This window comes from Paramormyrops kingsleyae, chromosome 21, assembly GCF_048594095.1.
Source record: "Paramormyrops kingsleyae isolate MSU_618 chromosome 21, PKINGS_0.4, whole genome shotgun sequence".
Classification (NCBI taxonomy): Eukaryota; Metazoa; Chordata; class Actinopteri; order Osteoglossiformes; family Mormyridae; genus Paramormyrops; species Paramormyrops kingsleyae.
In genome coordinates this window covers 16,212,146-16,238,352 of record NC_132817.1, presented here as the reverse complement: position 1 = coordinate 16,238,352, position 26,207 = coordinate 16,212,146, and the positions used below count along the sequence as shown (strand labels likewise).

At 40.8% G+C, this 26,207-nt stretch overlaps 2 protein-coding genes and 1 long non-coding RNA gene across 7 annotated transcripts; all 3 read right to left on the bottom strand.

Moving 5' to 3' along the window:
* Positions 1-2,047: 2,047 nt before the first annotated feature.
* LOC111836704 (uncharacterized) lies at positions 2,048-8,706 on the bottom strand. Of its 5 annotated transcripts, XM_023798224.2 has the most exons (3): positions 8,590-8,697; positions 7,242-7,295; positions 4,325-7,142 (listed from the first exon to the last, which is right to left on the bottom strand). In XM_023798224.2, exons 2-3 carry the CDS (start codon positions 7,267-7,269, stop codon positions 5,668-5,670), a joined length of 1,503 nt encoding a protein of 500 aa, XP_023653992.1. In that variant the 5' UTR covers positions 7,270-7,295; positions 8,590-8,697; the 3' UTR covers positions 4,325-5,667. The 5 variants fall into 5 exon arrangements, with proteins under 5 accessions (XP_072560457.1, XP_072560459.1, XP_072560458.1 ...); XM_072704356.1 differs by lacking the exons at positions 4,325-7,142; positions 7,242-7,295 and adding an exon at positions 2,048-3,891 and having other exon boundaries at positions 8,590-8,705; XM_072704358.1 differs by lacking the exons at positions 4,325-7,142; positions 7,242-7,295 and adding an exon at positions 2,048-3,808.
* A 1,653-nt stretch (positions 8,707-10,359) lies between these two features.
* Positions 10,360-13,438, bottom strand: uts2d (urotensin 2 domain containing). Its single transcript, XM_023798227.2, has 5 exons — positions 13,267-13,438; positions 11,637-11,741; positions 11,491-11,528; positions 11,060-11,147; positions 10,360-10,761 (listed from the first exon to the last, which is right to left on the bottom strand). Exons 1-5 carry the CDS (start codon positions 13,361-13,363, stop codon positions 10,736-10,738), a joined length of 354 nt encoding a protein of 117 aa, XP_023653995.1. The 5' UTR covers positions 13,364-13,438; the 3' UTR covers positions 10,360-10,735.
* A 4,154-nt stretch (positions 13,439-17,592) lies between these two features.
* Positions 17,593-21,581, bottom strand: LOC111836675 (uncharacterized). Its single transcript, XR_002836470.2, has 3 exons — positions 19,641-21,581; positions 18,550-18,742; positions 17,593-18,428 (listed from the first exon to the last, which is right to left on the bottom strand). It is a non-coding gene; the product is annotated as an uncharacterized lncRNA (long non-coding RNA).
* Positions 21,582-26,207: the final 4,626 nt, after the last annotated feature.

Here is a 26,207-nt window from a genome sequence, read left to right as displayed (position 1 = left end):
AAAATAAATAAATGCAACCTGACTCCAGCATGGCCTATGAAGAGGGAGATCATGTGACTGTAGTACCTGGACAACTGGGTCTGTTCAGATGCAAATGAGTGGCACGATCCAGTCTGTAACTTACCTCTTTGGCTCATTGTCTTGGGTGACGCATTTGATGCCATGTGTCAATGATGCAGTTTTGCCAATGATGTTACATCATAGATGCTAACAGATTGTTTCCCAGCATCCGTGAACATACTGAACCCCCCCCCCCCCACGACCACCTCTGTACATTTTTTCCGACTCCCCCCACCCATTCTTTTTCCCATCAGCCACTGTTCTGCCAAGTCAGTGAAGTATGAAGGTTGTTTGCTGGGTGGTATTTGGTCTGTCTTTGTAAACTTCTCAACCCTAAAAATGTTTAACAAAGAAGCCGCGGGCCCATCGCTGTAACAGCTGTAGGGGTTTTAACTGGGCGTGTGATCGTTCAAACGGCCGCAAATAATCGCTCTGACGTATAACGATAATTAGCGTTTTGCTGACGTTCGCTGGTGATATTGCGTGCAGCTCTTATAGCGGTAGATGACATTTCGTGTTTTATGGCTTTATGTTCGCAATGTTTTTTCCTTTTACGAAATCCGGCCTTTGTTGTTTAATTTATACGATTATAGTCATTTACTTTTACTACTTATAAAGATAGCAGCTGACGTCGCATAACTTTATATGTACAGCTTTATGGTTTGAGTAGACTGAGTACTCTTGAAAACACGGAATAACAGAAAACATAATGTGTGCAAACAGGGAACTGTCACATTTATGAAAATGAGTGTTTTCTCATGGCTTACCTCAACAGTGCTGTGATGGATCGCAGTTTAATTTAAGATCGTATTGGCAAATATATATTGGTTTTATAGCTCATATTGATGGCTGCTTTATAATGCTAGTTATGCAAAACAAATGCGTACGAAAATAGGACTATTCTATGCATGCTGTAAATAATACTACATTTACTAATTTTACTAAAGCAGGATTATGTAAACAGTTATAATGCCAGTTAGGCATGACTTGTAGTTTGCCACTGTTAAGTCTGTTTATACTGAATGACACATCTAATCAACTCAGTTTTATATATTGTAACAACTTATTTTCAGCTCAAATCGCAATCTGGTAATCAAATCTGGTAAGAAGCTAGCCCCATCTATTGGAAAGTTGTAAAACTGCATGCGGAAAAATACTTTCAAAATGATGTTGCCAGGATGCTTACATCTGTTGCTGAAGTAGTTAAAATTTAAAATTACTCTTTGGCATGATACATTTTGGTTTGCTCATGCGGTTATGTGCTCTGCCAATATTAACTCCAAATATTGATTTTGAATAATGTGCCTCTTTTGCATAATGGCATTATTCATATTTCCAATAATATGTGATGACAGTCCACCAAACCGGTGTAGTGGAAATTATTGGTGGCCGTTGCCAAACACCTGTGAGGAGTTACTATCCAAGAAAGGTCTAACGGAGGCATTAAAGCGGGTTGCTGACAGACGTGTCTCCACAGTCTCCAAAGGCCAGGGTACGACCCGGTCCGACCCGGTCCGCTCCTCCGCGATGTTTGTTGCCAGCTGACAGACATTAACACTGGAAAACTGAAGTAAAAGTCACATGAACAAAGATCCTGATGAAGATTTGATAAGCAAACTTGGAAGCATGAATGAGACACAGCCATTAGAGGATTCATTGAGTTACTGGTTTTACTGGTTGCGACCAGAGATATATATTATAACATAAAGTTACTCAAAATCTATTTATACCTCTATCTCAGTTATATTTTTCATATTTCGTGTTCAGAGTTTCATACTTTGTATTTATTTAGTCCAAATATTAAAACTGTGACATACAGAAGAGGATTAGGGCCACCATGAAAATATTATTTGAATTCTGACTTTAATCTCAGAATTCTGAGTTTAGGAAAAAAAGTCAGAATTCTGAGATTAAAGTCAGAATTCTGAGAAAAAAGTCAGAATTCTGACATTCTAATAATATTTTCATGGTGGCCCTAATCCTCTTCCGTAGTGACATGCTAAGGAAATAACACAATGATTTGTTTGTTGAAAAATCTTGATTGATTTTATTGGAACATTATTTAATTTTGTAAGACTTACACTGATGCTACAGGATACCTTACTCAAGTGCTTCAGGTCTTCTTCCCCAAGGCTGCAACAACACTTTCCCATCTCAAGAGTTCAATGTGAATGTTTTGTTCACAGGTCTATCTTACTCATATGTTCAGTGAGGGAGCGAAGATGTTAAAAGGACGCAGGTTAAAAGTTAAGAATGATGGTGGCATTGTTGCATTGGGTGGAGTCTGACCACTTCTGTTCATCGGCAAAGGTCAGCCTCCTGCCATCTTCATCGGAAAACTGAACTTCTAACTTGACCGCCGGACACCGCGGCACCGTGCACCGTATGGAGACCTTTCCGTTCATTTCATGAAGGGAGCAGCTCTTCGTTCTGTGCCTCTTGTCTCCTGTAGACACAGGATAATTGTTTACTGCGCTCTCAGCACACACCAGGTCCTCCCGGCTCAGGAAGACCAGGCCACGGCCTTTCAAAGGCTTCGGCTTCGCGCAGTAAATCTTCTCCACGTCCGACATCAGCAAATTGGCATCAGTCAGCCAATCGTGGAAATCGCGCATGTGGCAGTCGCATTTCCAGGGGTTGCCTTGCAAGCGTACTGTGCGAAGGGAAATTAAGGGTATGAACAATCCCTCAGGGAGGCCCTGCAGGTCGTTGTCAGAGAGGTAGAGCTTCTCCATTATTTCCTGATCATCAAACAGATCTGCCTCCACACTGCTAATGTTGTTTTTGTCTAGGTGAATGCTTATCAGATTAGAGAGTCCAGTGAAAGCCGCTGCTGGCAGAGCTAGGAGATGATTCGCAGACAGGCTGAGGTGCTGCAAGCTTGTTAGGTTTCTAAACACATCTTCTGGAATAGTGGAGAGCCGATTTTTGGCCAGAACCAAGTCAGTGAGGAATGACATGTGTTGGAAAACTCCAGTGGAGAGTTCGACAAGCCGGTTGTCCTCTAGATTCAGCTCTTTCAGGTTTGGTGGGAATGTCCCCGGCGCTATTTTGGTAATAAGATTCCCCCGGAGATGCAGCTTGTTTAGATGTTCCAGCCCTGATAGGAGGTTCAGATGAAGATCTTCAATTCTGTTCCCCTGCAGTCCAAGTTCTCTTAGATGAGGCATGTTGATGAATGTGTCTGGGTGGAGAACACTTATGAGGTTGTGGTTCATTCTGAGTGTCTCTAGCATAAGGAGGCTATTAAAAATATCTTTATCCAGTGTTAAAATCTTGTTTTCGGAAAAGTCTAAGGAACGGAGCCAGCGGAGGTGGCGGAATAACAGCCTAGGGAGGTGATCGATGGCATTGCCCTTTAGTTGCAAGATTTCCAGCTTCTGTAGTGAAGCAAATATGCTGTCATCCAGGGTCTTGAGCTGGTTGTAGTTGAGTAGCAGCTTGGTAAGATTGCCCACCCTTTTGAATGTTCCTGTGCCAAGGACCTTGAAGTTATGGTTGCCGCTGATTTCCAATTCTTTCAGCTCCAGCAATCGGTTGAAGGCCATCTCAGAGACACCATTGAGGAGATTGTTAAGGAGCATCAACTTCGTGAGGCTGGAGTTTAGTGGGAAGGATTCTAGGTGGATGCTTTTAATGCTTGTCGTCATGATTACCAACTCCTGGACCTCAGAGGATAAGTTTTGAGGCATGTCCTTGAGAACATCTTCTGAGCAGAAGACTTTTGATGGAGTGAAGCACTGACAGCCTTTTGGACAACAATCAACATGGTAGCAGAGTTGGAGGAGCAGAAATACAGAAATTCCAAATGCCCTGGTCATTTTTTTTCATCTACAAAACACAACATAAAAGTTACGAGTGATTGCAGGTTCTCTCAAACATGAAAAACATCATGTTTTTCCATCATGTTTCTCAAGTCAAGTGTCAGTTACCTGTGGCCTGTACTAAAAAGCAGGGTTACTGGCTTATCGGGGTAACTTGTCGAATTTAAGGTAGTCTGGGCAAAATGTAAGTGAATGAATATGAAGTCCATTTAAACCGTGGTACCTTAAATCCGACAAGTTACCCCGATAAGCCAGTAACCCTGCTTCGTAGTACAGGCCACAGGAGTACACTTCATCTAATCTCCTAATCATACTCACGAAAGAACCAAGATATCTTGCATATGCCTTTATGAATGTATATGTTTGAATGTCTTTCATTTAAACACAGAGGAAAGACAATTTGATAGCAATAATCAAAATAAGATAGAATTGCCAAGCAGTTCTGAGAAAAGCACTGATTTTAATAGCTTTCAACATACAGCACATTTTAAACACTGGAATCTGAAGAGTGTAGGTTTCACTAAACTTCAAAATTCAACAGGAAGTCTTACCTGAATGCTATAGCCCCTTCAATGAAAAGTGACATAATATTTTAATGTACTTTGACTGAACCAGAGTAACTGTTAATGCAGTCTGCAATCCAGCAACACCCAGAACTTTGGGAACGGTCACAATTCCGCTCACCAATGAACTTGAGGGATGTGTCACATTGGCAAACACTGGGAGGTCGTGTTTAAATAGCTATTATTTGCTACAAATATGTGAATGCATTTTTATGTCTTTGGGATCAGTCTTATTAGTAACAGAAGTGCCCAAAATACTGTATTTTGTTAATAAGCTGAAATATTTGTTTTTGTGTGTTTCCTCTGAAAAGAAATAAAAGGAGGGCGTTTACATTTGTGGAGAAAAAGTAGTGATAAAAATGTAAATACTGACTGTTAACCTGAACTTTGTACTCCACCTATGCCGGAGGGAACACCACTCAATATCTGTCTACAGCTCCTGTTGGTCTATTGAAACTGAAGTTTTCTTTGCTACATGAAACATTTGTGTTTACTTCATTTGTATTGGTTGATGCAATAAAATAACCAGTGTAGTAAAATGAAAAATTAGCAATGTAGTATTTAAATGCTTTTAGTTACATTTTTTTCTCACAAAAAACTAGACTAAAAACACAAACAAAAATCAAATATCCATTGATACAAAAAGCACAATTATTTAAACAACATAAGACAAAATATCACCAAATGAAGGTATGGAAACTATAACCTAATGAAAAAGTTTAGCTACTTCTTCACCATGTTGTGTTTAACATTGACAAATAAAATGCTGATAACAATGTTTTAAATCCAAATTCCAGAATTTAGGCAAATGAAGTAGCCTAGCTACTCCAAAACAAACCAGCGCAGTCGTGGCTGGACTGGCCATCCGCTGTACTGACATTTTCATGATGAGTCTGTGGGCGAGCAGAACTCCCTCGCTGCCCACCGATAAAAATCCTCATTGGTATGTATGTGTGAGGGGCCTGTTTTGGCAGAAGTCCAAGTCCTGAGCATAGCCATCAGCATTTAAATCTCTTCATTTTGACAATTAACATGTGAATGTTACTGACCTCAAGTCCATTAGTATAACATATTTCAGATTCAATTACTTAGCGATTTACTAAGACGCTATTTTAATGATGGGCTTCATTGAAATACTAGGCATTGTTTAACTGAAGCAAAAGCAACATAATCCAGAATTATACATTCTTAAAATGAAACACATTCTGTATTTTTCCCAGTTACTGTGGTGCTTGGACATTGGCTGATGTTAATGAGTCCCTGCTAAAGTTTGACAGGCAATACTTTCTGTCCAGGCTTCTCCGGAAAAGGCAACACAGAAAGGTAATTGAGATCACCGAGGTGGAGATTAAAGTGACGGCGATGAGGGTCATAGCCCTTGACAAGAATCGTTTATAACGGCCCAGATCCTTGTCAGTCAGCTTTGCAATATTGATTCTGCTCAAGTTAAGGGGTGTTTGGCAGACAACTGAGGTGAGGTTTGGCACCTTGGACCAATGGGCTTGGAGCCAGTTTCTGAAAGGAATGATATCATGGTCACATCTCCAGGGGTTTTGAGAAAGCACTATCTCCTCAGTGTCCTGCAGTGAGTTCAGGAGTTCTGTGTGAAGGTTGTACAGAGAGTTGTCATGCAGGTTAACGCACCTCAATCTGGGCAGGTTGTGAAAAATCCCCCTTGGCAGGGATTGGATTTGATTGTGCCTCAGGGAAATGTTGACTAGATTGTTCAGATGCGCAAAGGTGCCCTCCTCAAGGCTGACCAAGCGATTTGTGTGCAGGGACACCTCCCTCAGGTCACTCAGGCCCGCAAAAGCCCCCGCCGAGACAGAGCAGATGGAATTCCGACTCAGGATAAGAAGCTGAAGCTTGGTCAAGTTGCGAAAAATGCCGTCCTCCAAACGAGTTAGATTGTTGCTGTAAAGCCAGAGTTCAGTAAGCAACAGTGGGCCAAAGACACTGGTACCAAGGTTCTCCAGTCGATTCTGGAAGAGGGATAATTTCTGAAGCCTCGTAACATGCAAAAAAATGCCTTCTGGTAGGCGAACCAGATTGTTACGAGAGAGGTATAGAGTTACCAAATTCTCTAGGCTAGAGAAGAGGTTACTTGGGAGGTGTTCGATCTGATTGTCCTTCAAAGACAAGGACTCTAAGTTGGACAGGTCATCAAAGATTCCTTCTGGAATAACTCTCAGTGCATTTTTAGAAAGGTCCAGTTGTCTCAGTTCACCAAGTCCACGAAATAGCTCCTGCGGAAGGTGGCTAATTTTATTCCCACTGAGGAACAGTCTTTGTAAATTCTGCAAGCTGCTGAATAGCTGTACAGGGAGGTCTTGCAATTTATTTTCCATCAAATGCAAATCATTCAGTAGTACATTGTTTTGAAATGTACTTGGCATCACGGTACTCAGTTCAGATTTTTCAAAAGTGAAGTATCTAAGGCTGACTAAAAGTTCAATGTCGTTGGAATTAAGAGCAGAGATCCTTGTTCTACTTATGAAGAGATTAATGGTTTCATGAGGTATATTACTGGGGATTTCTGTGATGGTTTCGTCTTGACATTGTACTTTGTTTGAACTTTCACATAGGCATTTGCCTGGACAGTTTCCAAGGACGGCATTAATGGCATATGCGTTATAGAGCATGCAAAGGTATGTCCTCAGATTCATACTCCAAATACGGTTCATTACAAAGAAACCTAAAAGCCAAAAAGAAACAATGAGTCGGCATTATTTCATATTTATTCATTAATAATAATAAAATGATAATATCATTTTTTATTTCATTGTTCCATCACCCTCATTGCCCCCGATGGCACAATTCATAGTGTTCTTGGGATGCTTGCATAATTCTGTAAAAAATTATTGATTTCATAACAAAAGTCCATTGGCAAGCAATGTTCATCTGCACATGTCTTCCACACAGACATTTTCTGTTTATTTAATGTCATCATGTTTTTGAGTGACTCAAGCACCCAATGACACCATTCGTCAGTGAACTTTTTAATTCAGAACAGCTCTTTTATAACTACAATACAGGTGTCAATTACTACTTGACATGAACATTATACTTAAATTTTTATTCATTCATTCAATATTTCTACTGGATTAAGTAAATATCAAAAGACTTTCGGTGAGCAGTGTCCATTGAGCTCACTGAATGAAGAATCTGGTGTTCACTGAATCAGTCGCACAATTCAGAGTAGTTAAACCGATCACATTACATCAGAGATGTAGCTAGTTTTAGATATTTTACGTTAACACATTTAACTGTTAATTGCATATGTAGGAGCCATACCTGTAATTTGGAAAATATAACGTTAAATTGTTTTCAGTTAGTAAACAAGTAATTGTGCTTCCACCCAATTGCATATCCTAGTCAGAGCTACTTAGTACTGTATATATGAAAGGCCACTTTAATGCATGGGTTTACCCGGGCTGAAGTCCAGGGGGCTCCACCAAAAAGGGGCTTCGACTAACCTTGTCAAATTAAATTTTAAACCTGCAGTTTCCACCTGTCCAGTATTGAAAAATAAAATGCGGTGTCCCATTTTGAGCATTTTATAAAATCTTATCACCAAACGTATCCCCCCGAGAACCATACCATAGTAGAACATAGTGGAGCCCCCGATGACAAGTGAAATAGCTCTGAAACCCCTGTCCGTGTTAATGCACCTCTGTGTGTATGACATATATAACAAAATATAATAGAATGCCCTTTTTTGGTGTGAGCCATCACAATAATTGTTATTTCACGAAGCAAAACATTAAGAAATTTAAAAATATTTTAGCCATAATTTAACCATACCTTTGATGGTCAAAATATGAGTAAGTATCTTTAAAACTGTCTTCTTGTAACACTTGAAATTTTACATTAAGTAAAGGATGAAAAAAAAGTGAAAAATAATATCAAAATAGTGGCATATAAATTTGTGAGACACTGCATAGAAACATACAAGTGTAAAACATGAATACCTCAGTATGCATATATGAATATATTTTATCAACCAGTGTCTATTGTAATAAATACTGGATTACAGTCTTTTTAGTTAAAACTACAGTGTCTATCACTGTGAAATCACATCCCAAAATCCATAAATTCAATTAAACTATTTATAAGCATAGCGGCTCTTAATTTATACATACCTGAAATACCTATTTTTTGAGGAAAGGCTCGAGGAAACCTAATGTTTTTTGCTGTTGAGCAACTATACGGGAACGTTCCAGACTCCCTGCTTATTGCAGTCACTGCTACGCCCCCTGGGATCTGGGCGTCTGTATTTCTGTGGTTGAGATATACATGCTTATCTGTGAAACCATATTTTGCTTCAGCGGCATAGCGGCCAAACTGTAGCTACACTGACCCGCTTATTTAAAGACTTTATGTACTAACGGCAGTAGGGGTTATAGCAATAGCAGTACGTTACTGATCCCGAAGGAAATTCCAAAAGTTACAGCAGCACGCACAGAAAGTGACGTCACTGTACATATGCAAAATACACAAGACACAATACTGTACAAAACACACAATACAAAACTAAACCACATTGTGCCAAATGAAGTGTGCAACATTTAAATAGAATACAGTTCTTGAGGGAAAGAGGGAAGAGACAGAGGGTACTGATTCTTCACTTCCCCGTATTCTTTATCATTCTCTTCTTCAGACTAAGGAGTCTGCTAGTTATCATTGCAAATTTCGTCTAAATGGCCAGTACATTTAATAAACTAGCGCAGTCTTATGACGGAGCATCCGGATTCCTACAACCATTATTTCGTCTTAATGTTCTTCTCACCAGGGGGCGACAGAGTTCAGTTTACGTCAACTTTTTTTTTTTTTTTTAGATTTTTTTTAGTTGCTTCCACAATTTTTTAACATTAATACAATATATATATTTTCCGTATTTAAAAAAATGTAATAAATTCTAAGGAAAGTGCCATTATCATGAATTTGGTACAGTAAGGGTGACCAGATAATCCATGTGGAATTCATGTCTTTGAGCTAGGGCAGGATTTGTAAACTACCGTTTCAATGAAAAGTACTTCACTTAAGCACTGAGTTCTTCTTGTGGGCTGATTGGTCAGTCACCTATAATCATGCACTTTTTGGCCTTTTTGTTTTAAAGTAGTTTGGAAAACCTGAAGTAGCTCAAATTGCCGTCCCTGGCATGGATTACCTGCTCATCCTAGTTCAGCTGAGTTTTGGTTGACAGTTGTGTGTTTGGAAGATGTAAAAAATGTACCAAAAGTTAGTCCATGTTATATGTTCAGTGGCCAATCTTATCCGCAAAAGGCTGGTGTGTGTGTAGGTTTTTGGGATAACCTTCAGGTCAACTGCTCTAACTCAGGTGTGAGGATTCTTCAGCCTATCCGTCTTCTAATTAGTAATCTACTGCACACACAATCGCCCTTTCTATATAAGATTGCCCATCCCTAATCTAGCTAGTACTGAGTAGGACCCAGTTTGAACTTCAAAACTGCTTCAAGGGTAGATGAGCAGTGAAGTCACAGAAGTCTTTCTGCACACCTCTGTTATACCGAGCTGTTATTTTTCCACTTCCTCAATTGTTTTGGCCCTACAGCCACTGTCTGGATGTTTTTTGTTGTTTTTTTTGTTTTTTGCTTACTGCACCATTCTCTGTAAACTCTAGACACTCTAGTGTGTGGAAATCCCAGGAAAGTGGCTGTTTCTGAGATACAGACACAATCACATCTGGCACCGATGATCACACCACATACATAGATCGCTTGCATTATGTGTCTAAGGTATTCTAATGCTTAGCCAAGCAGTAGCTGAACCTCCTGAGAGTGTCTCTGCACTGTATTAATATTGCAGCTCCATGCTTTGCTGTTTGGAGGAAATGTCGGTTCGTATTAACAAACGGGCGTACCCAATGAACTGGCAACTGAGCACGACAGTTATTTCGCTATGACATTGTTAGTTTATTCATGTATTCTTTAAGCTGTACAACATACCATAACATAGAGTCTAACACCCTTTTCCTCACACAGCTTTGTATTATTACGCAGAAATGTAACCAACTTCACAACTCTGTTAATCCTTCTGGGAGTAATACCAATACAATTACAACAGAGAAAAATATCTTTAGGTAAAACACATCGAACGTGGAATGTGAGCCTTTTACAAGTTAAAAAATTCCCAAATGTTTTTAAGCATGGAGAGCATGTGAATGAAAGGAAACACGGAGCAGCACATCATGACAAGGTAAAGAAGGAGGAGCCCACAGCGGCAGTGCCTATGTTTTTCGTCTCCACCCCTCTCTCGGTTGCCGCGTCACACGCAGTACTTCCAGAAGCAACCTGTAGGTGGAGACAGGGTGCCGTTACCGTAATGGCAAAGACCATTCAACATGCGCCATGGCAAATACATGCTTCAGTGAGTGCCAGTCTAACTGTATGCCTTTTTGGAAGGGAATAGGAGAACAAGCCAGCTTCACTCATAGAGAGCAGAAGCAGGAATCGAGGCCCCAAACCTGGAGTTGTGAGGAATCGATGCTAACCCTCTTAGAGGGTAATAATAGAGGATACATTTATGGTAGAACATAACACTATATAGTGCTGATGAGTGATCAGCCTCCCATTTCACGCACATACATACTTCTTTTGCTTGGCAAGGACACGTCGGCTCCGACTGCATCTGAGATCAGCTCGTTCTGCAGATCCACATCCTCCTTCAAGCCCCCCAGCTGAAAGACATTGAACTGGTCACCTGACAATCTGAGATATGCAGAGAAACAGCAGAACATCTGCGTCAGCCCAGGAGAAACTCCTCAAACCCTCAAGCCACCCAAGATGCCTCTGCTTACGAATGATGAGGGACATTCTCAGGGCACCAGGTGTGGTAGATCTGTAACTTATAACCACAAGGTTGTTGGTTCAGGTGCTAAGTAAGGGAACTGCAACCGAATCCTTGAACAAAATATGAATAGCAAAAATAGCCAAAATGTTCAGCTGTACTATCTAGTAAGCTATTTACTTGGCTCAGATTAAAGAATTTAGGGATTCTGAAGACCAAAACTGAGTTCATACCTCCTCCAGCTCTTCCATTTTGCGTGCCATCTCCAAACCTATCAGGAGAAGATGATTGTACACAGAACGGTCATTATGTTATCCTTTGCCATGTCTGTAACTGAAGACAAAGCTCAGACACTCAAAGAAGGAAATGAAGTGCTTACCAATGACTTCGTTTCTGCTTATGGGAACCAAGCCCTTATGGAGCAACAATGCTACAAGCCTGTTCTGGACATCTGTGTCTTGTCTTGGCTGAAATTGATGGCTAACTGTAAAGGAAAATAAGATCAGTCAAGGCTCTGATTGTTAAGGGGTTGTTGTATTGTTTTAATTCATATACCAAGTAGTGTACAAACACAAAGAACCAAAGATTGTATTAATCATTGAATACAATCCTAAGGGATCTACTATTACATTTTTAAAGACATTGTCAGTCTGGAAATACCAGTTTGATACTGATACATCACTCTTCCTCAGAAATTAAACAGAATTTTTGGTAACACTTTACTTATAATGTAGAAATAATGTAGTACTGCACTCTTACTCATTGTATTAATTAACCAGAAGCTACGTGTTAGTTTCATACTAATCACATGTTCGTTCATCATTGATCAATCATAACGGTTCATGTATTTCATGCAGTTACTATTACTTTGATGATAATTTGTACTTGTGTAATGTCCGAGTTAATACATTTCTTGTTACCTTTATTTTTTTTTACACAAGTTTTTACCGATTATACTAAAGCATTAAGCAGACAAATTTATGATCAAGTTTCTGTTAAGAAGGAATTACTAGAGAGTTAATAGGAGTGGATCCTTTGTATCCAAGGTAAAAATAAATAATACGATGATCTTGCATAGATAAAATATCTGAATCCTGGCACGTCCAGACCTCCCTACCCTATGTTTATTTGAGTGTGTGCAAGTTACACCGCACAACCATCCAACCAATTTTCAACCATTTATCCAAAACATAATCGTGGGTAGGACTGGAGTCTATCTCAGGCAGCACAGGGCAGAAGGACAGGGTAACTCAGGACAAGGTGCAAATCGAGACCAAGAGTTTGTCTCGACCAACAGTTGCGTATAAAGAGACAGTTACAGAGTACCCAACAGGCTGGTTGAAACAAAAACTTGTTCTGGATTTTTTACTTTCTGGACCTGAACTATCCACCTCTGGCACATACACGCACAGTCATAAGCTATTCCCAATCTAAACATGCCGGTTAGCTTAACTACATATCTTTGAACTATGAAAGGAAATCAGAGGACTTGGCCAAATTCTACACACGGGGATTTGAGCTCCCATCCTTGGAAGTGTCTGTGTAACAACGCATTATGTAATGATGCAGCATTATGTAATACGTAACTCAACAGAATGTAACAAATTGAATGATGATAACAATAAGATAATGATGATGATGATAATTATAGGGTAATGTTGCAATATAAAATTCTATAAATAAAAGTCTATAAATTTGTAACATTTTGTTGAGTTATTACAAAATTCGGTGTTATTACATAATGCATTTTTACATGGTGTGTAACAACGCATTGTGTAATAACATCGCATTATGTGTTAAAATTTGTTACAATTTGTCAAGTAATTATATAATGCATTGTTACAGTCAGTCAACCCATTACAAATTCCATCATTAGCGGCTATAATGACTATAAGTTATAACCGCATGTTGTAGCATCACCAGCAAAAGCCCCGCAGATTCAGGCAGCGCTAGTGCCATAGGTGACTCTGCAGATCACGATTCAGGCTAGAGGTGCACGGCTTTCGTACCTGGCGATGGGAGGCTTCGGGAATCGGCACCGGGGATGTGGACCAGCAGCAAAGCCACCAGCGTGGGACAGAAGGTCACGGAGGCGGTTCGGACCATGTCGGCGCAGGCGGTCTGTTCCAAGGTGTGCACAGCCAACCAGGGACTCGTCTGTCTCTTCACTGCATCCCAAGCTCCAGCTTTTAATCAGAGGGAGAGGGAGGGACCAGGGTCGGAAGGGGCCACCCCCCCGACCCCTGTAGCCGTAAATCCATAGAACGACATGGAAGCCGGATGATCAATCTACGCAAGAAGGTGGAGGATTATGAAAATGCGACGCGCGGCCTCTGGCTCCAGCAACGCTCCCTCCATCAGCCAAATAAAAACCGAGCGAAAAGGAAAAGAAAGATAGAAAGGATGGCTCACTCTTGGAGGTGTTATTTATCACTTTTATTTCTTGTATTGCTGCCTTGGCAGGAACAGTCTTTAATTCATTTAAATTCCTCCATTTTATAAAAAAAAAAAAAAAAAAGAAACGGCGAAGACATTTTTCAAACATGGTTAATCAACCTAAGTGCATAGAGTGTGTGATACTGCTAAATTTATGTTTTGGGCCAAATTTGGAGTAGAAACCTAACATAAGGTACGGATCCTATCTCAGTTCCAGCAGAAACAACTGAACAGGAAGAAACACTGAGAAGCTCTTGTTTGCTAAGCATATGCAGGGAGTGACACCTTATGGGTGCCAGTCCAGTTTCTCCTGTCCTGCTCATGTTCATAGGGGAACCTCAAGCCTAGGCCAAGGAGCACAGGGTATAGCATGGGGAATATGGGCAAATACACTCACAATAACACGAAGGAAGACCTCAGAGACACAGAGTCACATGACTACATGCCTTTGGACACCAGGAGGAAACCATCAGAAACACAGAAAGGACATGAAAACGAAACACACACCGAGTCGGGGGTGGGACTCAAACCAACAACCCACAACCTTTCGATTTCCTTGCTTGAAAAGGAGTAGGCAGAAGTATAAACTTTTTTGGTCCTACCCCATTCATACCATATCACTTCAAGATTAACCTCCTTCAAACAGCTGAATAAATGAACCTTGCAACAAAACCAGCAATTCTACACATTGATCGGGCAAGAAGCATAAAGGCAGGTTAATACACACTCTAATCTCAAGAACCTATATATACAGTGCCAGTCAAAAGACATAGAAAGGTTTACTTGTATCATTCTCTACAGTTTAGAATCATTATAAAGATCTATAACGTAACATATATGGAATTATGCACTGACCAAAAAATGTATTAAACAAATAAAATTATGGGTTGAATGAAAAAATGGGTTGGACTCAGAAGGTTGCCAGTTTAGGTCCCAGTGAATGCAAAGTTACCACATCATTGGACTCTTGAGCAAAGCCTTTAACCCCAATTGCTCCATGGACTGGCTGATCCTGCAGTCTCCTCTACTCCAGATCCATGAGGTGGCCTCCTGGGATGCTCTGCCTGCTGTCCTGAAGGAGGTCCCACATATGCTGAGCTCTCATTGGCTGCTTTTCCTTCACTCTCTGGTCAAACTCCACCAAAACCATTCCTACCTAGGTGAGGTGGCCAGGTCATGTGATGCGACACCATTACTCTCCTTTGTAGGTGGATTAACGCGTCCAAACTGATTATGTGTGTGTGTGTGTGTGCGGTCCAGGTATACCTTACCTTGTGGGGACCAAATGTCCCCACAACGTGATGAATATCCATTTTTAACCTTATGGGGACCAGGTTTTCCTTGTCCCCATATGGGAAAATTCTATTTTATAAAAATCCGTAACTGCAATGAAAAAACTAAAAATGCAAAAACTCTTGTATTTTGTTTAGTTACTTATGGTTATGGTTTAGGTTGTCATAGTTATCATTAGCATTTTTCCCATGCAAATGAGCGGTCCCCAAAAAGATATGATTACTTGACTGTGTGTGTGTGCGTGCATGCGTAGTTAAATAAAGCTATATAAACATATATGTTCCCCTTAACATTGTTTACACCTTTATGCTCTTTAAACTTTTTGTGTTATATTTTTTTCAGGTGTATAACCAAAGCTGCAATAAAACTGTGACACTAGAATTTATTTCCAGTAGATTGATCTATATATTTTAATTAACTGAGGTCAAGTGGTCATTGACTCACCATTATTTCTGTCCAATGACATTCCAGAGTTAGACTAAACGCTTGAGTCTAATTGACTTATGTAATTCATCCTGGTGTATTAAATGTGTCCCGTTTTGTCTCATTTACTGTGTAAATTGAATGACGTAGGTTTTCCTAATTGTATTTTGTTTGTCGTTGCATGTGTTTTAGCAAGTATTAAAGAGATGGTTTTATGGCACTAGGCAGAGGGAAAGCTGGGAGCATGAATATGTCATACAACATTAATTTCAAAATACTTTTACTTTTAATATCAACCTTTGTTGTGAAACCCTGCATCTTCTAGATGAACTACACAGTTATATTGTTCATTCAGTAAAGCTAGAAATATGTTTCATTATACAAACAAAGAAAAAAATAGTATATACTGTAGAAATGTTTAGGCAAAAGATGATGTCATACGTATCGTGAGGCTGCATGGGATAGGCTGACTTTGAGTGATGTCACAGTGGAGCTTAGCAACTTTCAGATAGAGCAGGACTTAGAGGGAACACAGTATGGCAGGGAGGGGCAATGAAAACAAAACAACACTCAGCTGGGAGTCAATTATTACCGCCGGCTGATGACAATCAACCTGCTTCTCCTTGGGGCTTGAAAGGGCACTCCAACGCCAAGGTAGGAAGGAGGAAGAACTCTCTTCTCCCCCACTGCACATATACAGTGGCATGCCAAAATCTGGGCACCTCTGGTCAAAATTTCTCTTACTATGAATCGCTATTACTAAGAATAGCTAAACAAGTGACCCAATTTCCAAAAGGCATGAAGTTAAAGACAACATTTCTGTATGTTTCTAAAGCAAGATTACTTTTTTATTGCCATCTTTTACAAATAGCGAACAGACCCAAAGTCTGGGCACTCTGCATAATCATTGCTTAATAATACCCCCTTTGGCAGGTGTCACACCTTGTAAATGCTTTTTGCAGCCAGATAAGAGTCTTTAAATTTTTGTTTGGGGATTTTCGCCCATATTTCATTTCAAAAGGCTTCTGGTTTTGTGAGATTCTTGGGCCTCTTTTTATGACTATCCACAGATTTTTGACCTTCTTCTTCTGTCTCTTGTGGATTTTGAGGTTTCTTAAGATCATGACCATGTTGCAACTCCTTTCATCTTCAGCTTTTTTTACAGTGTGTTCCCTTCCAAAATTTGTTGGCAACCAATTCTACTAACTGCAATTTTTAAATTACATTACGAACTGAGGAATCGGCTACTATAAAATGCTCTGCTATCGTGTTATAACCGTCTCCTGCTTTTTGGGCATCAGTTTAATTTTCACAGTGCTAGGCAGCTACTTGGATGAGCCCATGGATGCTAATTGTTGGGACAAGGTTTGAAGATCAGAGTATTTGCATCACCTGGCCTTTCATAAAAATGATTGTGAAACAATTAATCAATCAATCACTTTAAATAGTACAGTTTTAACTACAAGTTTACGAAGTGCTTTAAAAGAAAAAAAATACGAAATTAAAATAACTACAAGAAATTTTAAAATATGTGCATAAAATAATGACTTAACTGATATTCATAGGTTATTATATGCAATGGGGAAAAGATGCATTTTCAGCCTAGTTTTGGAAGCAGTAAGACATTCAATAGCTCTTAGGATTTCTGGGAGTTTGGGGCCATAGTGAATAAAAGCTGCTTCCTTCCTCCTCAGAGGGGTTTCAGGAATAATCAGAAAATTACTGTCAGATGATCTGATGGTCTGCCTGGGAGATACCTTACAATCATGTCACTGAGGAAGAATGGAGCAGCACCATGTAAAGGTTTAAAAATTAGCAAAGGAACTTTAATTTAAAATCAATCCTAGTAGCTGGTTACCAACCATCTGATGTGGTTGGTGCACCTGAATTGATGGAGGATCCAGCCAAAGGAAGAGGTTAGAGCAATACAGGAGACCAGACCATGACTGAGATGACGAAGCAAACCTTCACATGGCCTGCCTGTTACCTGAAAACCACCATGTAAGATCTGGACTCAGAGCAAGCACTGAGAGATGAATCTCATGATACTCAAACTCCTCCATGGGATGATTCAAAGTTCACAGGCTCACTGGCTACAGAATCCATCAGCTGTCAACTTGGCCCCGCCTCCTGAGGAGTGCGCCAGTACCAGGTCACCCTATTGGAGCCCTTTTAGAACCTGGCAGCACAGCAACACTGGCAAGACCAACCTGCCTACACAGCCAACCTCCAGGAAACGTTCGTACCCCATTGCTTGCTTCCAAGAGGACGTGTGTCACAAAGGCGAGGATGGTTGAGCAAATCTCGGTATCTCCTAACCCTGGTTTATTTCAGAAGATCACCCACATTACAATTTTTCTCAGGCACTTAACCACATTGGTCAAAACAGCAACCCCATTCTCTACCCAGCCAACACAACCTGTGAAGCATTAACACATCTCTGTAAAACTCCCTGCTTCTCTCCTGTGGCTCAGGCCACAAATTTAGAACATCACACCTTATATGTTCTATTACAATGCAATGTGGGGAAAAAATAGCGATAGACAAAATGACACTTCATGAACCATTTGTTGTACTTATTGATGCCACTAGATGGTGCTATCTGGTCAAAAAAGGGGTACAAAGCATAGTATCCAAGAGCACCATCTAGTGGGGTAAAAATACAGCAACTCACTATAAAAAAAAAAGTCTGCTATGAGGAATATAGCAGTCTTCTGCGATAATTGCCTCACAAGCAAAATTCACCACATCAAGTAAGATCCATAGGATGATAATATTGGACTGTCTTGCATCTGCCTTTTCTTGAAGCGCAAGTCTAAAAATGCAATGAGGCGTTGTACAGTCCAATCAAGGGTATGTGGCCAATGACAATATTCATTGAGATGGTAGCAACCATGGTGATGTTTGCGCCATGTTGGCCTGGCACATCCACTGTAGCTCTGTGGCCAATGGCGTTCTTCCCTCTCCTCCTGACTTTCCCCAAGTTGAGTCCAGCTTCATAAACAGCTGTGGTGAGTCACTGCCATCATTAAAGTTCCATTATTCTCCAAAAAGAAACAAAGACGACAACAAAGCAAATCATGCAAAGCACCATCAAGCAGAAACACAGTTACAGGACAAGCATTGAGAATAATACCAACCTGTACATACTGGTACCTCAGTTCCTTCATTCGCTCAGTGCTTCTTTCAAATAGTACCTTGTACAACTGTTTCATTCTGAGTTGATGCTTATGCAGCAGTTTCATTCTGAGTTGATGCTTATGCAGCACACAATCCATTGGAAGTCTTCACTCCACTCTATAGATTGGATCAATTGGAGGTCTTCAGTCCACTCTATAGAGGAATGCATAGACAACATTCATGCTATACAGTAATTGGTTTCATGTTGGACTAATGCGTGATTGCTAAAGAAAATGTGATTCATAGCTTAGTCTGTACAGGTGCAACAGAGAATCTACTGAGGCTGGGTTGTGCCCTCTGACCCTCTGCTCTCATTGTGAGGTCATGATTTATCATGGATCTCATTTGAATTACAGTTTTTCTCAGGCACTTAACTATATGCTGTATCCAGCCAATACAGGCTACATACTGTAACAGTAAACAATCTGCCAAAACTCCCTAACTCGATCAAAACAAAGACAAGCTACAAAATGCTATAACCAGGAATGGACATAACTGGAAGGCAAGTACGCATTTACCTTTAAAAATGATATGTGTGACAATCGATTGTTTGTAAAAGCGCAAATGAGTATTTATTTTATGTGCATTTGCGCTGCTATGACAAGAAAATACCTTGCATTTTAACCTGTATACCGCAAATGAAGTCGAGTTAGCATAAGATGCATTATATTTTGTTTTCATATCAGCCTGTCCCTTCTCAAGCACACTGACTCAAATGAATAATCAAAAGAGCAACATTTTTTCACTGCTTAATGAGACACAATGCGAGAAACCAAACGAATGATCAAATATTCTGAAGCATCTTAATTGTATCCCAAAAATTCACGTGAACACTCTGTTACAACGCATTATGTAATAATGCCACATTATGTAATAACTCGACAAAATGTAACACGAAACACCTCCTCTACTATGTCACTCAGTGGTTAGGGGATGAGAGTGAAGTTGCTGATGGTTCCCTAAAACTAGACTGCTATGGTCACGGAGCTTGTCCATGCTTATCCCATGGAGGTCCACTTTTGTAACTGGTCGACAGAGATGAAGAACTTACCAAGGATTGGCAAGGATTTGATCGAGCCTCTTCCCATGTTGGTTCAGGGTCACAAATGTATTCTAGTACTTGTCCATTACACCAACCAATATCCTGAAGTTGTGCCACTCTAGAGACTGACCTCCAAAGCAGCAGTGAAGCTCTTTCTACTATCCAGTGGTGTTGAGGCCTCAGGGGAAAGGTGACAGTATTAGGGGGCTCCGTTTGTGCATCAGCTCATGGTAGAGCTGAGCAAAAAGGTGTGACTCGTCCTGTCATAGTATATCAATAAGGACTCTAAAAGCCAAGTCTTTCAAGATGGTTGGTAGAGCTGGTTCCCCTGAACTTAAACTTCTCTTCTGTGCCTGGAGAAAAAGAGGCCAAACTAACAATGAACAGAGTCCCATTCAAGAACAGGAAGTCAGGGATCTTCTGGCATAGTATTGAGGCGTCTTCTCTATGAACACAGGAGGAACTGATATCATACAGCATGACATCATTATTTCTGGAGGGGGAATCGTCCGACACAAGCCCTACTGTATTCCTGTATTCCCTCTGGCGAGCTGTAGAAATTATGAAGGTGAGGCAACTAGGAGTCGTTGAACAGTGAAAAAGTGCTTGATTTAGCCCCATTGTTCTCGCCCTGAAACCAGACAGCGTTCTGTTTCTATAGTGACTTCTGGGAGCTAAATGAGGTGTAATGGATGGATAATGTCACAGAAGTACAAAAGGAAATTACTGTGATTACTGTTTGATGGTTAATCCCAAACATACTACACATTGACTACATGGATGGATAGGAATGAAAAGAAAGACAGGTAGATAGATAGATAGATAGATAGATAGATATCTTATTAATTCCACAGGAAATAGAATGTTCACAGTAGCTGAATACACACATTAAGAAAAAAACATTTACACATTAATAGAGAACAACAAACAATAACAATAAAAGGAGGGAGGTATGCTTCCTGATAAGTGACTTTTGAAGTATGAACCCTGAAATGCTTTCCAGAGGCTACTCATTTGGAATACCTCACAACAAAACACTGAGAGAATTATCTGCTGTTATTAATTCCGTCTATATTAAACTCCACTGCGTCACCAGTAACCGAACAAACATCCAGAAGTGGTTGCCACCATGGCAGGACATGTTAATCATTGCAACTTTGGAAAGCTGCCCACCAAAACACCCTCAGCACGTGAGTCTTCCTACAAGTGAAAGTAAGAGCACAACTACTGAACCATCGAGACAGCTTATCGCTCCGCACCACGACCTCACTCTGGTAAGTCCAATCACAAGATAAGTTGTAACATAAAAACAGAAGTTGGATACTCATCTCAAATGCTGGCCAGTAATAAAAGAACTGAAACCAATTTTGTTTTGAAACAACTGGTTGGAATGTATTTAAGGAATTGTAACAAAAATATTCATAAACATGCGGAAGCCATCACATAATACACTGAGTACTGCTTTCTATTAAGGAAGATTGAGTTGTATAGAAATAACCAATGTTTATCAAGAACATTCGTACTGATCTACAAAATCTGACAGGCATATTCAACTCAGGGGAAAGAATCTTTAAAAAATAATGGTAACACTTTACTTAAAGCAGTGATATAAATGCATTATAAATACCCTCATAATTGATTATAATGCGTTCATAAAGCCGTGTTTATAATACTTTATGAATGCATTATGATGGTATCTATAATGCATTATGATGGCTGCTTTAAGTAAAGTGTTACAAAAATAACCACATATTACCTAAACAAGCACGTCAAACACGCAAAATAATTTAAGAGACGAGGTAACATAAGAATCAGGGGAATCGTTAGTCCCATCATTTTTTTTTTTTTTTGATGGGGGGGCTTACTCCACCCCCCCAAAATCCCCCTTCCCCCCAAATAAATGTGTATTTATTGGCTTAAGCAATTAATACTTTGCTGTCAGCCCCCCAAGTACAGACTCACCTCCCCATCCATTCATCTCTAACTGCGCCCCTACTAAGAACTTTATTGATGAATTCTGCTGCATACGGCAGCATGGTATGTAAAATACAGACAAATAAACATTTTATGTGAAATTAGAAAAGGGCAAAGACAGTAAACACAGTCAAAGTGATATGTAAAAGTACACAGTACATAGACAATACGCAAAAAGAATATTAAGGACCCCATGGTACAGATGTTACTGCCTCCAGTGGACCCAGGGCTGACGGAGCTGCCCCTCCAGATGAGTTTTTTCGGGCATTTAGCGTCACCTGGACTGATGGCACTTCCCCAGCACGCTGGCCACTATGGACTGGTAAGACATCCCCATTTAAAATATTAAGTTGTGTCCCACCCATCACACTCTCTCCTCCACCCTTGCTGAGCCACCTCAGACAATGAGTCGGCTCTGGCCTTTCTTATACAGCGCTGTGTTCTCCACCCAGCCCAGTCGGCCATCCAGGTGGACCTCAGGTACTTGCATGCCCTGCTCCACCCCCACTTCCTCCCCCTGGATGGTATCTGCTATCAGGGGCTCTGCGTCACGCCGGAAGTCCCCGACCAGTTCCATTGTCTTGCTGATGTTGTCGTGCAACTTGTTCTCCTCGCTCCACAAGACGAAGTCCTCTACTAGTCTTCTGCACTCTGACTCATCTCTATCGCTGATGTGTTCTACAATGGAGGCGCCGTCCGAGAACTTCTGTAGATGGTAAAAGCCGGTGTTGTACTGGAAATCCAACGTGTAGAGGGTAAACAGGACCGTTCCCTGCGGTGTCCCACTGTTACTCACCACCATCTCCAGCACACTGTCCTGGAGCCTCGGAGGGCCGCCCGTAACACAGAGAATGGTGGGAACATCAAGCTGTACTGTCCTGAGCTTATTCCCCAATGAGAGAGACTAGGCCGTGTTAAAGGTGGTGGAAAATTCAAAGAATATGATTCTGATTGCGGTGTCAGCTTTGTCCAGGTGGGAGCAGGATCTGTGAATCATGAGCTTCAGAGCATTGTGCACACCTATGTGTACCTAGTAAGCTGTCCCCACCTACAGTATAGTGCCTAGTAATCTGTCCCCACCTACAGTAAAAAAAAAAAAAAGATTTGCCTGCAATTGAAATACCCAAACCAACAAACTAAGTTAATTTTTGATACAATTGTCTGAGTGGGGTGTACAGAAAGTGTGTAAAAGCAAAATAAAAATAACTTTAAAAAATCTGGTGCTGTCATATATCAACAGCACAAGCCCTGATTCCTTCAATTTACTTGTTGCACATAAGATCTATGGATGATGACATTTCTATGACTTTGCACCTAGTTTTTGATCGCATGGAAAAAGTGGACACCTATGTTGGATTGATGATTAATGATTGCAGCTCTGCAGTCAATGCATTCATTTGCTCAAAACTGGATGCAAAACCCACTGATCTGGGATTGTACAACTCCATCTATAACTATACACTGAACAAAGTAAAGGCAAATAGGACTGGCAATAAAATCCCCTATAATAGAATCACAGACACAGATACTCTTCTTTACGTCACAGCAGTAACCACAAAAGTAATTTATGGGGGGCAGTGTGTGGCTCAGTGGGCTAACCCTGTGTGCCTGTAATCAGGAGGTTGTTGGTTCAAACCCAGCCTCAGCATGTCTGTGGGTCCTTAGGCAAGGCCCTTAACCAGGTACTGTTATGGGTGGCAGCCCTTTACAGACAGTTTACCCTACAAAGAGGGAGGTGTAAGGACAGTATTTATTATCTAAATACTGAGTTGAGGTAGCAAATCCATTTAAGTAGTTCCATGACAACAACTCACACTTGAAGGTGAACAGAACAAAATAACTCATTGTGGACTAAAGGAGACATGGTGGATCTCGCACTGCGGTCAGTATGGGTGGAGCAGCAATTGAAATTCTCAACTGTTTAAAGTCTCTTGGACTACAAATTTCAGGTGACCTCACAGGAATCGCAAACACCGCTTATTCTCTGAAAAGGTCTGAAGAATAGCTGGCGAAAGCAAACCATGACATTCCACCCCGGCACAGCAGAAAGCATCCTCACTGTCGTGGTATCACAGTCTGCTATGGCGACACCAAGGGACAGGAAGTCCACCCAGAATGCTGCAGGAATCCATAGGGTCTGAGCTTCCACCTGCTGCAACAGCTAGGTCGCGAGGTCCAAGTCATCCACGACACAGACTGTTTTCCCTGCTTGCTTCTGGGAGGAGATATTGTTGTGTCAAAATGCAAACCAGATTTTCCAACAGTTTCTACCCTCAGGCAATACGCATCATAAACAGTTTATACTATTTATACTGTCATACGTACCACTACACTTGCCTTTTTTCAGTAATTTGAAATTATTGAAGCTGCTCTATTTCTTTAACTACTTATTAAATCTTATTTATTACTTTTACTGTTATTGAATCCATTACTTGTACAAATCTCATTTACTTACTAAGTTCATCTACTGCTCTGCTGTTCCACTGTAATTGGCACTTATTGTACTCCTGGAGAATGTTCTCATTACTTACAGAACCGAAATGGCAAGAACTCCAATATACTCTGGACAAATGACAAATAACCCTCTGTTGACGTGCCAAGGACCTCATGCCAAGGACACCAACCTCAGCGTTCATCACTGGTCCTCCCCCTCCAGAAGCAGCATGGTGCTTTGGGGGTGGGTCTGTCATAGTGGAGCTTGGGAAGGTTCAGCGCTGCGCCGGCAGCACTGAGCATGGAGGGAAGCACTGTTAGCACTGCCAGCTGAAGACAAATGACCTGGCTCTGCCTGGGGCCGAGGGCACACCCAACCTGAGGCCGGGAGGAGAGAAAGACTCCTCTGTAACCGACCTCACTCCTGTACACCTGTCTGACTTCACCCACGGGGCTCTGCCAAACACACAAAGCCCCACGAACCGCGCCCCCCAGGGCGACGTGCCTGGACACCACAGACTCACCATTTCGTCCAGATTTCATCCCTTTCATGGTGTACTTCATCTGGCATTGTATGACGACAAGAAAGTTTAATTGAACTGACTTCTCAGCACAGTCAATGCTCGAGTTGCATTACCAATAACAGCTGTCCCTTACAGCAGGGTCAGTGTGGGGGGGGGGGGGGGGGGGTGCATTCACAGGCCATGTCCCCCCAAATGAGTCATAGTGCCCCCCCAAATGCCCACCCACCAAGGACACCATTTTCTATTTTACTTTAACTTTATTTTTCAATTCATCCTAAAACAAATAAGCCCCCCATGTGCCCCCCCCTCAGATCTGTGTTGTGACTGAAGGATTCCACTACTATTTTTTTGATTATGTTGACTTTAAAAAGCATTTTATGTAAAAGCACGATTTTGAAATATATTTTGTACTTCTCAATGCAGTTGGATTCAATTCCTACTTTGATTGCAGAGGTAGAGTGTGGTTTAAACCAATAACCTAATTCTGAAGTTTGGAAAATTCTTTGATATTAAAGTATAATAATACAGAATTGCGTATCACAAAGGAACCACAACCATTTTGTGATTACAGAGTTACAGAGCAACTTGACAATGGCTATATTATCAAAAAGAACCAGAATATACAGTATATGGCACACTTCCAGGATTGTGGATTTAATTCCCACTCTTTCTGTTTATATAGCATAAGTTGACGGGTCACTGGTGTAATCTTACTGGTACGTGACACTCTATCAGGTCTGGGAATATCAGCCAATCCTTCCCAGTCGGACTTTGAACTGTTTTCCAAATTTGTCAGCATAATTTGGCCAATGCTTTCATTCTTTTGTTCAGCTGCTTGTAGTATTTTTATTGAGATGCCATCTATCTACTTGGTCCTCCTTTACAAGCAGTGGTCTGACGCCTCATTGGACTTTCTCTTCTATTACTGCTAGTGCTTCGTTATGTACAGTATCATCCATCCATCCATCCATCCATCCATCCATGCATCTGACCCATAGCTGTCAAGTCTCCCGTTTTGGCCGAGAAACTACCGTATTTTACCCCTCTTTCCCGCCGTCCTCCCGTATTAGTATTTTCCCGTAAATCTCCCGTATTATAATATCATTAAAAAAAAAATTCCTCTGTCTCTCCAAACTGAACTGTCAGTAGCCTCGCGAGAACTGCCACCAGCTGTAGTCTGCAGGTCATTTACAACATTAACCAGGTCATAAATGCGGAGGTTAAAATGACAATGCTGTGTGCCAAAAACAACGTTACTTTCACCTCTGTGACGACTTCAACAAGGATTCAAAGTCTGCAACAAATATGTATAATAAGTCATTAGTGAATGCTAGAGAGCCACATGAGTGAACATGAGAAATTAAAAGAAAATTTGTAATGAAAATAAAATGTAAATGACAAGTGGTTATTTTAGATTTCTTGTACACCTGTCTTAAAATGTAAGGGATACTGGAGCTTGGTTGGGGTGGTGGGATGGCTCGCGGTGGGTGCCGGAAAATTTCCCTTATTTTCAAATCCAAAACTTGACAGGTATGATCTGACCATTTTCCAATCCCACATTTTCTGTGCAGACTTCATAAAAGATATCTTGCTTGTTAATGTGCTTTCTGTAGAAGTATATCCCCTGAGTTCCTCCCATTCTTGC

What these genes read in the sequence shown, in the direction of transcription:
- LOC111836704 (XM_072704356.1), bottom strand. Translation starts at nt 3,881, where the DNA reads ATGACCAGGGCATTTGGAATTTCTGTATTTCTGCTCCTCCAACTCTGC.
- uts2d (XM_023798227.2), bottom strand. Translation starts at nt 13,363, where the DNA reads ATGGTCCGAACCGCCTCCGTGACCTTCTGTCCCACGCTGGTGGCTTTG. An exon ending in CCGAAGCCTCCCATCGCCAG is followed by an intron (nt 11,742 to 13,266) that starts GTACGAAAGCCG and finishes TTTCCTTTACAG; the next exon opens with TTAGCCATCAATTTCAGCCA. An exon ending in AAATGGAAGAGCTGGAGGAG is followed by an intron (nt 11,148 to 11,490) that starts GTATGAACTCAG and finishes AATGTCTTTCAG; the next exon opens with CTGGGGGGCTTGAAGGAGGA.